Source organism: Crocodylus porosus, unplaced genomic scaffold (assembly GCF_001723895.1).
Source record: "Crocodylus porosus isolate Cpor-Errol unplaced genomic scaffold, CroPor_comp1, whole genome shotgun sequence".
Lineage (NCBI taxonomy): Eukaryota > Metazoa > Chordata > Crocodylia > Crocodylidae > Crocodylus > Crocodylus porosus.
The window spans coordinates 34,433,978-34,448,597 of NW_017728951.1; the positions used below are offsets into that span (position 1 = coordinate 34,433,978).

General features: G+C 47.2%; 1 protein-coding gene across 3 annotated transcripts in view; it reads left to right on the forward strand.

Moving 5' to 3' along the window:
* Positions 1–14,620, forward strand: part of VSTM4 (V-set and transmembrane domain containing 4) — a 103,629-nt gene that overhangs the window by 34,082 nt on the left and 54,927 nt on the right. The window contains exons 2-3 of one of the 3 annotated variants that reach the window (XM_019556067.1): positions 1,785–1,853; positions 6,585–6,692. The exons of 1 other annotated variant lie outside the window; for it this stretch is intronic. In XM_019556067.1, coding sequence (XP_019411612.1) covers positions 1,785–1,853; positions 6,585–6,692 — 177 coding nt within the window. The remainder of the gene's footprint in view (positions 1–1,784; positions 1,854–6,584; positions 6,693–14,620) is intronic. One more of the 3 variants, XM_019556068.1, reaches the window with a different exon arrangement.

Consider the following 14,620-nt stretch of genomic DNA (forward strand, 5'->3'; position numbering starts at 1 on the left):
TATTTCTTCTCATGCCTCTCGGTTGTCCCACTCCACCGCATATCTACAACCCCTTTTTTGCGAGCCGCCTATCTGTGCAGGTGTCTCATCACAAGCTTTGAGCAACACTATCAATACATACATTGCTATCATTACCTGCACCTGCATGTCTTGTATTAATTTCAAGGCCAGCAGTAGGGTAATCACGCACAAGTTTGGTGGGACATTTATGATATTACCTATGTATCACCCAGGATGCTGCATATCTTGGGGGCAGGTCTTGCATGCAGCATCCACCTCCACTATTCATTGTTTCTGGAGTGGCAATGTCAATTATAAGAAATAGGAAGGTTACCTCTGAAATATTAAAGTGTTAAGAAGAGATGCCACACTCCAAATACAGTTGCAGACTTACCATTCTGGTGGTGCTGCTGTGCGATGCAGCTTGGAACTCCGTGGTGGGCGCAGCGGGTGAGGGGCATGGTGGGGAGCACATACAGGACTGCTGGTGGTGGTACAGGCACGACCACTACCACAGGGTAGTAAACAACAGTAATTGGCAATATGGGTTGCTTCTCCATTTCTTTCTTTCTGTATTAAGTATTCTATATTCTTTATGTATTAAGTGCTAGGGTAACTAATAGACATGCCCCCTGTATTGTGCCCTGGTTGGCTGCAGTCAGCTGTGGGAGCAGGGGGAGGGAGGGATGAGCAGGAGCCCCCCAAAAATAAAAATAACAGCAGCAAATAACAGTTGAACCTACTGGCCGAAGGCCTGAACTACAGAAATAGTGCAGCGCCACCTGGTGGCAAAATAAAGTAATTACAAGTCCTTGAGTTAGTTGATGTTTACATGCTACAAATCCATAGATACAACTATGTAATCAGCGGCGATGCAAACTAAACTGTGTCCAAGCAGTTTTACTTTAACATACCGAAAAAACTTTTAAACCAGCGGGACATCCCACTTGTGCAAACAGAAACACAGTTGTGGCACTGTAAATGGCAAATCTCGTGGTGTGTACAAAGGTCCCCACAGAGCAAGTATGAAACTTCAGCTAATATTGATCATGCATATTGTGATCCATACTTGAAATGTGCCATATCAGTCTAAACTGCTGTTAATGAATCAAGTCTGTTCATCTGATTTTATATACCAGAATGGGATAGCTGCATACTGCAACCTTGCTCTGGTTAATCATTGGATGTTCCTGTACTGTAATATAGGACTTAGTTTGGAGAGATAACTACCACTCTTCCAGGAGCTGCAGTTAGTTGTTGCCAAATTGGATCAAATTTTGGTTAAAGACTTGTTACATTTCAGCTTTGATAGTCAGGGCGTGACTCATTTACACCCCTCTAATCTGCCTGTATGCTAGTGTAAAGAAAGAGTAGATACATAATATATAGCCCTACACTGGTACATTTTACTAGAAACCAATGCAGTTACCCTGGGGGAGGGAAAGGGATCAGCAGTACAACTTGTGTCTGCTTTTATCCTAGGGTAGCAGTTGGCTTAATACAATAGGCTATTAAAGGCTCCTTCACTATCTAGTGGCAAGGTCCTATGAGATTGCCTATTGCAACAGCTAGTCAGGATGAGGTAGCCTGTGTTCAGAACTGGTATGAATTACACCACTGTTAATGTGTCCCAGTCCTAAGAACTGACCATTCTGTTGAATAGTATGACCTGAAATTCTGGCCCCCTTTCAAGTCAATAGCAAAACTCCCATTGACTTCAGTGGGTCAACTCCCCCCCACCAATTTGTAATTATCATTATATTTTCTTTACTTGTTCTTTTCAGTGGTTTCATCAAAAGCATCAGATGATTCCACTTTCAAGAGAAACCATGACACCTGGAAGTTTTTTGAAGGTAAAAAGGCTCTGAATGTTACTGCTTATTTGCATGTAGTTTCTCATTAACAGGGATCCGGGTTTTCCATTTCCCACAGAAAAATGCAAAAAAATGTGAATGTTCCCTTTTAAAGAAGAAAAACATGTTTTTTTCCCTTTGAAGGGAGAAACTGTTGGTTTCCCCTTGCAAGCTGGCACTGTTCCACATGCATGTGCATACATATGTGACTGTCAATACAGCCAGACAGGGTGGTGGCAGAAGCCCCAGCAGCTGGATACTGGTGGTAAGTCTATGGCAGGGGTTTTCAACTTTTTTTAACTAGTGTGCCTATTCTGGTGGTGGCGGCCAGCTGGCCATGGGGGGCAGGGGAGGGTGGTGCTTACATGCAGTGGCCAGCTGTGGAGGGAGTGGCTCTCATATGATGGCCGCCACCCACCACCCCACCGTGCTGCTGCCACGCCCCACTGTTCCACAGCTGGTCACACATGTGGCTCCATGGGCTGCTGATGGGCCTCACACCCGGTCAATCATGCACCACCTGTCAGTAGTCTGCAGAACCATACATGCGACCAGCCATGGAAAACCAGGGCGGGATGTGTGGCAGTGGGCAGCAGTGTGGAGTGGTTGGTGGCAGAGGCTGCATCCAAAGCTCCAGATCCAATCATCTCCAAATCCGAATCATGATTCAAAGCTTTGCACAGTCCTAATGGCCAAGCCACCTGGTATAGTGCAAGAGCCCCAGCCCAGAGCGGGGCAGTACCATAGGTTGTGCCCTCCTCCTCCCTTCAGTTAGCAGCTGGGCCAAACTTGTCCTGCTGCCCTCATGAGCCAGAGCTCCTGCAGCTGCCGCCACCACCAGCTGCTGCTGAGCAGGCAGGGGACACCTCACCTTGGCAGCCATGGGGGTGCAACTGGCACAGGGTTTCCAGAAGCAGTGGCACTGAGCTTTCCTGTTATGCTTCACCCTCCTGCACCAGGTCCTGCTGACTGAGCCATGGATGCAGCTCCTGCTTGGTGTCAATCTGGCCAGGATGCACATGCCCCCTATTCCCTTTGACACATTGCCAATGGTGTTGCCTATGCCCACACAGCCCCTGCCCCACACACTGGGGACCTGGGACCTGGGGGTGGGGGGGGCACCTGGGGACCCCTTCTGGCAGGGCTGGGGGTGGGTAGAGGGCTGGGGGTTGGGAGTGAGGGGCAGCAGCAGAGCTGGGGGAGGGGCTGAGGGCTGCAGGTCAGGAGTTAGGGCACTGGTGAGGACAGGAGGCTCCATGCTGAGAGTGAGGAGCACCAGCAGGGCCAGGGGGCAGCAGGTTGGGAGTGAGGGGCACCAGTGGGGACAGGGGGCTGTGGGTTGGGAGTGAAGGGTACTGGCAGGGCCAGGGGGCTGCAGGTCAGGAGTGAGGGGCACCAGCATGGGTGTGAGAGTGGATGGGGGACTGTGGGTCAGGAATAAGGAGCAGTGGCAGGGCTGTGGGGGGCTGTGGAGGGCTGTGGCTTGGGTAGGGGTGGGTCACCAGCATATCAGGGCTGCTCAGTGCCACAAAGCAGATGCAGGGGTCAACCACAGACACACCTGCATCCTGGTGAATGAAGGGGTCATGAGGAGCTCTGATTTTCCATGATAAAAAAACCCAAATCAAATGCTGAAATATATTGGTAGTTAGAATTGTTTTTATTACAATGATTGAGGCACTGGTAGATTTCCACATTGCTTTAAAATTGTAAATATATCAATAAAACACATGCTTGATGGCTTCTCGGACATCTTCTAATTAGAACATGTTGGAGCAGATTCGATTAATTGATTAGTTGAGTCTGCTGGAGCATTCTAATCAGCATGCTCCAGCAGCCTTGGCATCATGTATATTCAATAGAGGTGCACTGAGATATTGGTCCATATTGGATCAGCACTGATAAAAGGAAAATTGACAATAATGTCACTGATAAACGCCACACTGCACCTGCAGCATGCACAGAGCCAGGAATGTAGTCCAGCAGCTTGGAAAGCAACATTCAGCCATTAAGTCTGTGGGGGGGAAAGGGTGTGGGGGGATGCAAATCAAGGCTCCCATGGTGAGGGAGGGAATGGGGCTGGGGAAGGCACTGCCCAGCCAGGGTGGTATGGAAGACAGAGCCGCAGGCGGCTCATCCGGGGGGAGTAGGGAGTGGAGGAGACTCCCTGCTGCTGCACACACCCCTGGGAGAGGCATGGGGGATTTGTGTGTTGGGTAAGGGCAGGATGCTGGCTGTGGGCTTGGGGCCAGGGGCTGGACTGGCCTCTTCCCAGTGGGGAGGCTGGGCTGGGGTGCATTCAGGGCAGGCAGGAGCAGGGCGGGTGGTGGTGCTGGCAGGAGATGCTCTGGATGGGCTACAGCCACCCCAAAATTTGCCATAGCCCTGCCCCCCACAACTCCTCCCAGTGCCACTGCCACCCACCCTGCCTCCACCTGCCTCAATTGTAGCCCTGGCCCAGTCCCTGCAGGCATCCTGCATGTGCATGCAGGCAGCCTGCCCTCGCCTCATGCACAGATCTGGAGGGCACATGCCCCGCATGCCTCTCCCGGGGTGCATGAGTGGTGGGGAGCTCCTCCCACCCCCACCCCCCCAAACCTGCCTTGGCTGGGCAGGGCCTGCCCCAGCCCCAACCCCACTCCCTTCCTCACCCTAGGGGCCTCAATCATCCCCACCTCCCCATGCCCCTTCCCTCTTCTCTGCCTCCTCCATCCCACAGACTTACCATCGAAATGCTGCTCTCCAAGCTACCAGCTGCATATTTGCTATCGGATCAGTATTGGCCAATATGGCTGGTTAATAACTGGCTATCCATACTGGTGAAAAAAATCTTTGTTGGTGCATCCCTAGTATTCAACAACCCCATGCTTCATAATGGTGGCAGGGACACTTTAACTAAAGGTTGTCGAACAGTTTTTAGTTCAAGCGCCCCTGCTGCTGTTTAGAAGTATGGGATGCTGAAAACACAAGATGCTATGGGCAATTTAATTCGAGCAGCTCCTGAGAGCTGTTCTAATTAAAACGCCCCATGCCCCCATCCTGGAGCACATGTAAAAACACCATTGTGTTCAGTTGATACATATACATACATATAGTGTGTGTGTGTATAATATACACACATACATGTACACACACATGCATGCACACACGCTCTCTCTCTCTCTCTCTCTATATATATATATGTATATGTATATGTATATATATATACATGGTGGCATTTCATTTTAATTGCAGAAAAACATAGTTTTTGGGTTTTTTAATCAGATAGTTTTGGATTTTTAAAGCAGAGAAATCCAGGACTCCTGCTCATGAAGCAGCTTGTTTTATTATGGTAGGGCCAGGGTATGAGGACAAGTGAACCCAGAATTGCATGTCTGGATTCTAATCCCATCTCTGCCACTTTTTACAAGTCACTTGACCTCTGTGACTCAGTTTCCCCTTCATAGGATATGAAGGAAATTTACCTCTCACAGATGTATTAAAAGAGATTATCATGTGGCCTGCCTTTGTAGTAAAGGCAGGAATGATTAGAAACACTAAGCCTTATTTGAAAAGTTCAGGGTTTTTAGAATGCTCTGAGTCCCATTGATACAATAGGAGCAGACTTAGCCCAGTACTGGACATGTTTATACATGCGCTTTAATGCACAGTAGACTATTTTACTGTGCATTAAAGCATCACATATAAAAGTGACATTACACTAACACTAATGCATAGTAAAATAGTCTACTGCACATAAAAGAGCGTGTAAATGCACTATTGTGCATTAGCACAGCCTAATGCACATTAATTTAGTACCTCACATTTGAAGTACTAAATTGAATGCGCCTTAGAAAAGGTGCATTAGTGCACGTGTAGATATGCCCACTGAGTACCATATTTACCTGAATCCAATATGACTTTGAATTTAAGATGACCCTCCAATAATTAGGTTCCATGAATGGAAAATTATGAGTTTATTATAATTTCCCATGTATCCAATCTAATTAGTGGAAGGTCATCTTTCTCCCACTGCTGTGACAGAAAGTAGAAGATGGGCATGAGGGGCCAGACCCCCCACCTTTTTCCCCTTCTCTTGCCCCCCTATGCCTGTTTCCCCTGCCACTTGTCCCCTAGTGCCTGCCCCCTGCCACTTGCTCCCTGCCATGTTGTCCCCATTTTGCCTGCCCCCTGCCTGTGCCTATGCCTCTGCCTGGTATTAAGTGGCAGGGAGGCAGGCCAGGAAGGAGAGGCAACATGATTTCCCCCACACTCCCAAGCTGCACAGGTAGGTTTCCCCTGTGCAGCACCCCCTCCATTGTGCAGTCTCCCCCATACCCCCTGGTTGTGTGCCCTGTCCCCCACCACACAAGTCACCCTAGTCTGGGGCAGGCGGTGGCTCAGCTCCAGCTTCAGCTTCAGCTCTGAGCCTGGAGCTGAGCCACCAGCTGCCTAAGGCTAGTACTCAAATCTAAGATGTGGCTTTTTCCTGCTCATGTTGTTTCAGGGAAAAAACCTTGTCTTGGATTTGTTTAAATATGGTATTTTAAAAATGTTCATCCTTTTGACTTCCCTAATTTAGCATTTGATTTTCAAGGACCCAAAATGCTATTGACTTGCACTGTAGGCACTTTTAAACTTTATACCAAATGCTTCAGGACAGGGCCTATCCATTTTGTGTCTTGTATAAATATGCCCCCTTTTCCTGTACTGAAGTACCAAGCTGAATGTAATTCTGTGCTTGCCTTTCAGACTTGTACATATATGCAGTGTTCGTGTGCTCCATAGGGATTCTCAGTGTTCTCCTTTTTACACTCGTCATTCTTTGCCAGTCCCTACTGAACAAGAGAAGATCCAGAGGTGAGTGAAATACAAATATCATCTTCTTGGTTAGGGAGGGAATCTGACTGGCAAAGAGAACATCAGGAATATGAAAAGAGAGCAGATGGTCCAAAAAGTTAAAACTAAGTCTAGCAGCTTTACAGGGCAAAATTTTATCTCTACTAAAGATTTGAAGGAAATGGATTTCTGTGGACACCAGCCATGGAATAAAAAATGACAAAAAATACAAAATGAAACAAAAAGACTTCCATTTTGTTCTGAATTGAAGCTTGTTTTATTTTGCCTTCCAAAAACCAAAATGAATATTAAATTAAAAGCAAACTTGTTGATGGAAAAAATTAGAATACTTGAAAACAGCGCTGAATCAGATTTGTTGCAAAATATATCACTTAGCAAAAGACTGCATTTTGAATGAAAAAAATCTCAAAATGTTTCAACCACTTCTAGTTAGCATCATACGTGGTAGATTACAACTGCAGCTCATTGTGTTCCAGGGGTGTATTTAGAGGCATGTGCATTCCAGAGCAAGTGTTTGTCTTGTGACTTTGCAACCCTTTGCTATTAGGAGCATTAGGAGCCAGAATTCTGAGAGAAGGAGGCAGTGGGCACCTCACCCCCCTCCCTCTCCCTAGAGTCATAATTTTTCCAAATCTCTCCAGGTCTACTCAGTCAGACAGGTCTGCTCAGCTATAGACAAAGTCAGTGGTTTTCAACTGTTCTGTGTCAACATGGAGATCAAATATAGGTAATCAGGTGTTCCACAAACGGACAGGAGATAATGGCGGAGCCGGCTGAGAGGTAGCTGGATCCTCATGCTGAATGAGTAGATATCAGTGGTTCAATGTCTAGTTGAGAGGAGGCATCAAGTGATCTCCAGGGACCTGTTCTGGGTTCAGAACTGTTTAACATCTTCATTTATGATTTAGAGGATGGGATTGAGCACTTTTAGCAAATTTGTGGATGACATCAAATTGAGTGGAGTTATACACACTCTCTGGGGTAGGGCTAGGATTGGATAAACTGGAAAAATTGTCTGAAATCCATCAGTTAACATTCAACAAGAGTAGTGCGCAGTCCTGTTTTTAGAACAGAATAATTGTATGCACAAATGCCCCTGGGAAATGATTGACTAGTTTGCAATACTGCAAAGAAGGACTAGGGGGTTACAGTGGACCATAAGCTCAATATGAGCCAGTGTGCTCTTGTTGCAAAAAAAAAAATAGGCAACATCATACTGAGTTGTATTAACAGGTGCGTCACTTGCAAATCAAGAGAGAGGTGGTTAGCTGTGTCAGTCTGAAGTCAGGCAGAAGGCAGGGCAGGGTGGCACCTTACAGAATAACTCATTGAAAGAAGTACATACTTTTGTTGGTGACAGTTTACTTCCTCAGGCCATTTATACACATGCTCTGGGAGTGGAGGGGAGGCGGACACTTTAATTAGAGCATCTCTGCTATTCTAATTAAAGCACCTGAAGCATCACATGTACCAGTGTTCCCATGCTGAAAAATGGCAGTGGGGGAGCTTTTACTAAACCTCATTGAATGAGCTTTAGTTAAAGTGCCCCTACAGCCATTTTTCAGTGAAGGGATGCTGATACACATAATGCTAGCGTCTGCTCTGCTCCAACCCACTGTAATTACACCATGTCAGAGCAGCATCACTGCATGTGTATAGGCTGCTACTAAGGGACTTCTAGAAAGCAGGGGTTCCAAATAGAAGACACTTTTAATACAAAGGAGGGGGCAGGATAGGTGAAAGTGAATTGAATAAGTCAGTAGGGATAAACAAGGCAGTTAAACCACTGGGGGACACAGAGGTTGTATAAAAACTAGTCCTAGTAATGGGATAAGTATCCAGAATCTCTGTTGATGCCATACTTAACACAATCCAGTATGTGGTTGATTTCTTCTTCAGCAGTTTCCCATTCAAGTTAGTTTTTTAAAGTTTTATAGTTTAAAAACACCTACGCTGAAGTCAGTGATCAAACATCAAAGGAGGTTAAAGCAGGCTTGTCAAACATATGGCCCACAGGCCAGATCCAGCCCATGGAACTACATAATCCAGCCCATGGATCTCAGATAAATCCTGCATCTCACATGCAGAGCCATGTGGCCTGCCGACTGAACCTAGTGCCGTGGGCACTGTTTGCAGCACAGGTAGATCACAGCACAGGGAGGTGGCCCAGAGCACAAGCTCAGGGCCAGGCTGGTAGGGCACTGGATATTGCCTGCAGCATAAGACCCTGGAGTGGGCTAGATTTGGAGCCACAAGTGCTGCCCAGGGCAAGGGGACCAGCATGGGGAGTGCACTGCATATATTGCCCCAACAGAGTGGCCCTTTCTACTGCATCTGGCATAGCTGGATCTGAAACACAAGCTGATCCAAAAACCCTTATCTGGCCCACAGGGCTGAATAAGTTTGACACTTCCGAGTTAAATGGTTCTGCCACATGCTTTTGTGTATTCCTCTAATTGATGTAATTGGTCACTGTATGCAGGTGATAGCATATGGCATTGGTAGAGGAACAAGTGAATGACCCCTGGATGCTTTAATCCAGTGGTTCCCAAACTCTGACAGATTGTGTACCGCAAATTTAAAACAATACAGCCTTAAGTACCACCAACAAATTATTCACACACACAGATGCACACATAGATGTGCACACATGCAGACGTACACACACACACACATGCACACCCAGACACACACTTTCCCTGCACAGGACCTCCCCTCTCCCCCACACTCGACCATTCTGAGGCAGCGCCTCCCCTACACCATCCCCTTGCCATGAGCTGCCCGTGGCTCTGTCTAGCTCCCCACCCACCCCCTACTAGACTAACCTGTAGGGAGCTACTCCCCAGCTGTGTCCCATGCAGCTGTGAAGATACACAGGGCTGGGCTGGGCTGGGCTAGGCCAAAAGCACCGTGCTGTGCCACTGTGGGTGGGCAGCAGCACTGGGAGGGGTGCCTGCAGGGAGCTAAGATGAATTTTGGAGTGGCCATAGCCCCTAAGACCATCCCCAGTGCCACCGCCCACCTGCCCACAGAGGCGTGGCGCAGCACTCCTGACCTGGCTTGGTCCTGGCACCAGCTGCCTCTTCCCCCCAGCCAGGCTGGTCCCAGCCCAGCCCCTCCCCCCAGTCCCATTGGTATAGGAGTCCCACTCCTGGCTCACAGGGAAACAAGTGTGAAAGCTGTGGTTTTAAACTTAGCACCATTTTTGTCTCCCTGCTGGGAGACAAAAATGGTGCTAAGTTTAAAACCACAGCTATTGCTTCCCTGCTGATGAGGATCCTGGGGGTCTTGAATTGGTAGTGGCCCCTGGGATCCGCCTATGTCCAGGAAAGGAATGGGAGGCAAGATTGGAGCCCTAGGTGGCTCATCCCAGTGCACGGGGGGGCTCCCGCCACTGCTTGCACCCAAGGGGAGGCACGGGGGGGCACATGCCTCCTGGATTTGTGCATGGGTCAGAGGCAGGCTGCCACTGTGGGCTGGGGTCTGCACCCTGCTGCTGCACAGCCTCCCAAAAGCCCTGGCTGGAGTGGGGCAGGAGCAGATAGGACAGCAAAGGCAGCGAGAAGTTTGCGAGGTGTAAATAGAAAGGGATCTGGAGCTTCCGCTGCCCCTTGGGCAGCTGGAGACTGACAGCAGTGGGCCTGGGAAGGGAGAGGATGTGATACTAACCACTGAGGGGAAGGTGGAGAAGTTTATTACCTGATTCAGGGATTTCAAAAAATCCCTAACCATTGCTCCTGTGGCATAGTCTGCCTGCCTCAGTGATGTGGGGGGAAGCTGGTTGCAGGGATGCAGCTATCCCTGCAACCTTGGTCACTGCTCCTGCACTTCCCCTGTTTAAAATCTGGATCCACCTATGTTGTTTGGTCCAGTTATAATGTTGTATGTTTTGATGAAGAGGGTATAGTTGATATAGCTTCTGGGTCTGTAGCATGGTCTGGTTGCTTGATGAGAATTGGAGTTAAGTATCCTGCTGCTGAAAAGATATAATTAGGGACTGTCTGTATGACAAAATAGGCTTGCCCCCCAAGGCTACCTTGAGATGGTCATCATTTTCTGGGAGGGGTTGTACGTCATTAATGATGCATCCAAGGTGTTCAGGCTGAGGGCAGTAGATGAAGACCAAAGAGATTTTGTTGTCCTTGTTGTGTGGTTGGTATCACAGCAGGTTGGAGCACAGGCTGTTGATTTGAGTAGTTACAGTTTTGGGTTTGTACTGTAAGTGTAGGAAGCTCTAAGGTATGCATCCTGGTGGGCAGGGTCAGAGTAGACAGAACAACACAGAGCTTGGTTGTAGATAATGGATCTACCGATGTACTTAGGATGAAAACTGGTGGTGTGGAGATAGCTATACAAGCATTAGGCTTCCAAAAAATGCAGTGGTGCTGTGGCCATTACAAAGTTTCACAGTGATGTCCAAGAAATGAATGCACTGGGTAGAGTATTCAAGTCGTTTTGATGGAGGGGTGGAAATGGTTCAAGTCCTGGTGGAATTTCTTTAGAGGTCTTTCCTATGTGTCCTTATGATGAGGATATCATCAATGTACTTTAGGTGCCATAATTACTCCAGTCCAATAATTTCTTTTCCCCCATTCAACATGAGAGGAAAGTCCTTCGTCTTGTATTTGAGTACAAGGTGGGAGGGAGGCAGGTAGCTGCTGTGGCTCTGGTTCTGTCCCCAACCCTAACCAGAGCCTGGGCTGGAGCTGCCACTGCCATAATAGCTGTTACTAGAGCTGGAGCAGGGCTGGGGTCATGCTGAAGTTGGTAAATGGTTGGGGAGGGGAGGAGGGTGGAAGAAGCAGAGGCTAGGGATGGTCAATTATAAGACATTTATAAATTTTCCATGTATAGAATATAATTATGGGGGGTCATCTTAAATTCAGAATCATCTTGGATTTCAGTAAATAAGGTCTATCAGGAGGATGAGAAGGCAGCTGTAGAGAAAGGAATATATTAGCATACTGGGGGACCATGGGTGTGCCCATGGCAGTTGTGTTCATTTGCAGGTACAGGGAGTCTCCCAATCTGAAATAATTGCTTGTGAGGATAACATAGGAGTTTGATGAGAACAGAAGCATGTCTTAATTAGGGATAATGTTTCTTATGGCTTGTAATGCATCCTCTTGGGGGATGTTGGTATACAGAGATGTGGCATCCATGGTGTTTGCTGGAAGCTTGTCAATGAAGCCTAGTTTCTTTTAGAAATCTGTGGTGTCCCTCAATAGCTGGAAGCTTCCTCTTGTCTCAGGATCCAGGCCCATCACTCACTTGGTCAAAGTGTACAGGAGCTAACTCACATTGCTTCCCCCTTATCTTACCTTATTATCTCATACTTTTAAAAGTCAAAAGCTGATGTTAATAAACACTGTTGCCAGCACTGCTGTGTTCTCATTCTATTTTTATTAAGGCTGCAATGGATTAACAAGTGAGTGAAAATGTCTCCTCTAGTGCCTCTCTTGTATAAAGCAAAGAGTAGAAAATACTGTAAACAAGAGGAAAAACAGGTTTGCGTCTCTTCCTGAGATAAGATAGTGACTTCCTAAGACAGATGTTTTTGAGCAGTCAACGAACTGGGTATTATGGAACTTCTCCAGCTGCTACTCTTAACTTTAATATGTTCAGAATATGGCCCATTGACTTAAGCAGGGCTTTGCTAGGCCAGAAGAGATGTTTGGTCCGCCAAATTCTGTATCTTGTGTTCTGGATTCCTAATGAATTAGAAGTTGAAACCCAGCCAATATTTTCCTATTTGGGAAACTGTCAAGGAGCAGTTTCATTATGTAGACAAAAGATTTTTGATCTCATCCACTGTGACTTTTACTAGTGAAAAGTTTCAACCAGTCTTACTATTAAAAATTAACATGTCGACACACATGTCTGTCAGTTTTTGAAAAGTGCCAACATTCCAAATAAGTTTATTGCATTTTGAAGTCAAACCTTTTTCAATAAGTTATGTTTTTTACCAGCCATACTAGGAGGTCTTGTACAAAGCAGAGATTGTGCAGCGGTTCTTAGCCAAGTAAAACAACCATGGGTATTTCCTCATTTATTAGTAATGGGCTTGTTGCCTGGTTGTGAACCTGCCTTCACTCCCAACCTCTCGTACTGTTGAGACAGGATCCAAAGTCTGTAGATCAGACCATCTCTAATATGCATTCTTACGCAATAGATTCATATCAGATTTGCTGGCATTCAAAAGATGCTTTTTTATGACTCAAGGATGTACAAAGGAAAAGACACTTAAAGGAAAAAAGGGATCATTTACTTCAAAAAACATGTCTGACCATAAACACATCCCAAGCTGTGGCTTTGTTTTAGAGGTAAAACCTCTCAGAATATAGTAATTTTCCAAGGAAAGAATACTGCAGATTTTTCTCACAATTTCAGATTATGGAAAGGACTCCATGTCAACAAAGCAATGTGCCTGTGGCAGGGATGCCGCCACGAACCGAAACTTACCTCTAATGCCAGAGCAGAAGGAGAAGCGGCAGCTACAGAATGCTGCCAAAGATCAGACATGCAACGACGGATATGCTGCCACCAGAAGACAAGCTGCACTGGGGCAGGAGCGGGGAGAAAAGCAGCAACAACAGAATGTCACTGGAGATCAGCTGTGCTCCCCTGTACTGGTGTGGGCACGTTTTGTAGATACGTGCTGACATAGGTTTGTCAGCCGGCCCTTGGAGAGGGATAAAATCCCCATCAAACCACATTTGAGGAGGAGCAGAAGTGAGGCCTCCTGAGAACCAGGAATAGCGGGAAGCAAACGAATGGTCCAGCAGGGGCAAGTGATAGCAATACCGAGAGTTGGGATGCCCAACTAAGTCTGGCTTGGAGGAGCTAGGATACATACCTCTCTCGAAGCCATGGATCCCAGATGAAGCTGACAGAGACTGAGAGAGCAGTGAGCCTGTAGAGAGAGAAATAAAGAAAGGATAATAAACCCATGAGTAGTCCCTTGGGGAGAGACAGTGTCCAGAGGGAAGACACACCGGGGTGAACACAATAATGAGTAAGGCCGATATGAGGCCTGAATAAGGACGTTACACCGTCTGAACCGAGACTGAGATTGGATAAGGGCTAAGGCCCAGCCATGGCTGATTGACTTTGCTTTAGCCTTGGCCAAGGACTAGCATTATCGCTGGTTGGCGCAAGGCAGGGTGTAGGGCAGGTTGAGCCCTGAGATGACCTAAGCGAGAGACTGAAGAGGAAACCAGAAGAGGCAGGATTAGAGAACTTCCTCCTACCAAGAATCCTTAACAACAAGACATGACAGGTGAGAACCCCTGGAAACCTTTTAGGGAATCTTGCCGGAGGGGAAGCTGCTGAACTGAAAGAAAGAAGCTGCATCTGATCGGCTCAAAAAAGTAAAGCGTTCAAGTGAACATCATGGGAAATTACAGCTCCGCTAACATGCTTGGATGTAATAGCTCACACCTCACACCAAGAAGTCACAAACACTGTGATGGATTACCTAACCACAATGATTTATTCCAGGTCTTCAAAAGACATTGAGCTTATTGTTACTCTCTCCCTTTTCCCAGAAGGGTTTGGGGAACCCTCTGTTGATTTTATCCTGACTCAGAACTCAAACTTTTCTGAGCTCCAAGCTGCTGCTTATAATCATAGAATCATAGAACCAGTGAGTCAGAAGGGACCTGGACAGATCATCGAGTCCGACCCCCTGCCAGGGGCAGGAAGGAGCACTGGGGGTGGGAGGGTCATAAGACCCCAGCCAGGTGCCTATCCAGTCTCCTCTTGAAGATCTCCAGGGAAGGTGAGAGCACCACCTCTCTGGAAAGCCTATTCCAGGTTCTGGCCACCCTAACAGTGAAGTAGTTCTTCCTAATATCTAACCTAAACCTATCCTCCCTCAGCTTGTGGCCATTGTTCCTGGTGACTCCAAAGGGGGCCCTGGTGAACAG